General features: G+C 45.7%; 1 protein-coding gene across 1 annotated transcript in view; it reads right to left on the bottom strand.

Annotated features, from left to right (window-relative positions):
- LOC111786626 (chromatin structure-remodeling complex protein SYD-like) overlaps nucleotides 1-792 on the bottom strand; it is a gene marked incomplete at its 3' end in the record, with an annotated part of 3,165 nt that extends 2,373 nt beyond the window's left edge. The window contains exons 1-3 of the mRNA XM_023666861.1: nucleotides 757-792; nucleotides 453-683; nucleotides 15-351 (exon numbers count right to left, since the gene is read on the bottom strand). Of these exons, the coding sequence (XP_023522629.1) occupies nucleotides 15-351; nucleotides 453-683; nucleotides 757-759 (571 nt within the window). The remainder of the gene's footprint in view (nucleotides 1-14; nucleotides 352-452; nucleotides 684-756) is intronic.
- Nucleotides 793-798: the final 6 nt, after the last annotated feature.

Raw genomic sequence — 798 nt, 5'->3', positions numbered from 1 at the left:
AGTTTTAGAAATGCTTGAAATAGTTTCTCCTTGCAACCCTGTGTCCACGTCGTCTGCCATGGAAGGAGATGGAGAAACCACTGGAGCAGGCGACTTATCGACAGCCACTCTTTTTGGTCTTCCACGACCTCGCCTTGAGGGTGGTGTTTGATGCTGAGCCATAGGCTCAACAGGAGGCAAAGGGGAGGCAGCAGGAAGTTCTTCCTTCAAAACATCTCCTACAACTGGCCCACTAATACTGGTCGACGATTCTCCTGCCACAGCTTCCTTTGGCCCCGGGGACTCGGGCGAGTCAACCTTGCACATCTTTTCAAACTCCTCTTCTGTCCACTGTTCCTCATAGGATCGCACCTATTAAAATAGAAAGTTCAATGGAAATAAATCAAAATCTAATGACAGCCAGAAGCGTTAAGGTATAACAAATTCACGAGTATTAAAAACATTCGTCGGACCTCTCTTGCCCGCTTCCCCCTCCCGTAATTATGTGTGTCGAGACCTCCAAGATATTCGCTCTTCCTCTTTACCCCCCCGACTTGGGCTCCCTCCCTAGGTTTTGGTACTTCTTCAGTTATCTTCATTACTTCATAGAATTCTTTCAGGTCATTATCTGTTACAAGACGTGAAGGCATGGGAGGAATAGGCTCAGAAATTCCATGACCAACTACCAGCTTCTTCCATGTGGCCTGAAAAATTAATGTTCAGAAGTGAACACAGTATGAATAAAGTAGAAGACATAAAGAGTGTCGATTTGCATACCATCTCATGCTCTCGTCGTTCTTTGTCCACTGTTTCAAACAC

The sequence above is a fragment of the Cucurbita pepo genome, unplaced genomic scaffold (genome assembly GCF_002806865.2).
Source record: "Cucurbita pepo subsp. pepo cultivar mu-cu-16 unplaced genomic scaffold, ASM280686v2 Cp4.1_scaffold002180, whole genome shotgun sequence".
Lineage (NCBI taxonomy): Eukaryota > Viridiplantae > Streptophyta > Magnoliopsida > Cucurbitales > Cucurbitaceae > Cucurbita > Cucurbita pepo.
Note: the sequence above shows the minus strand (reverse complement) of the source record. Positions and strands in the feature narration are given on the sequence as shown.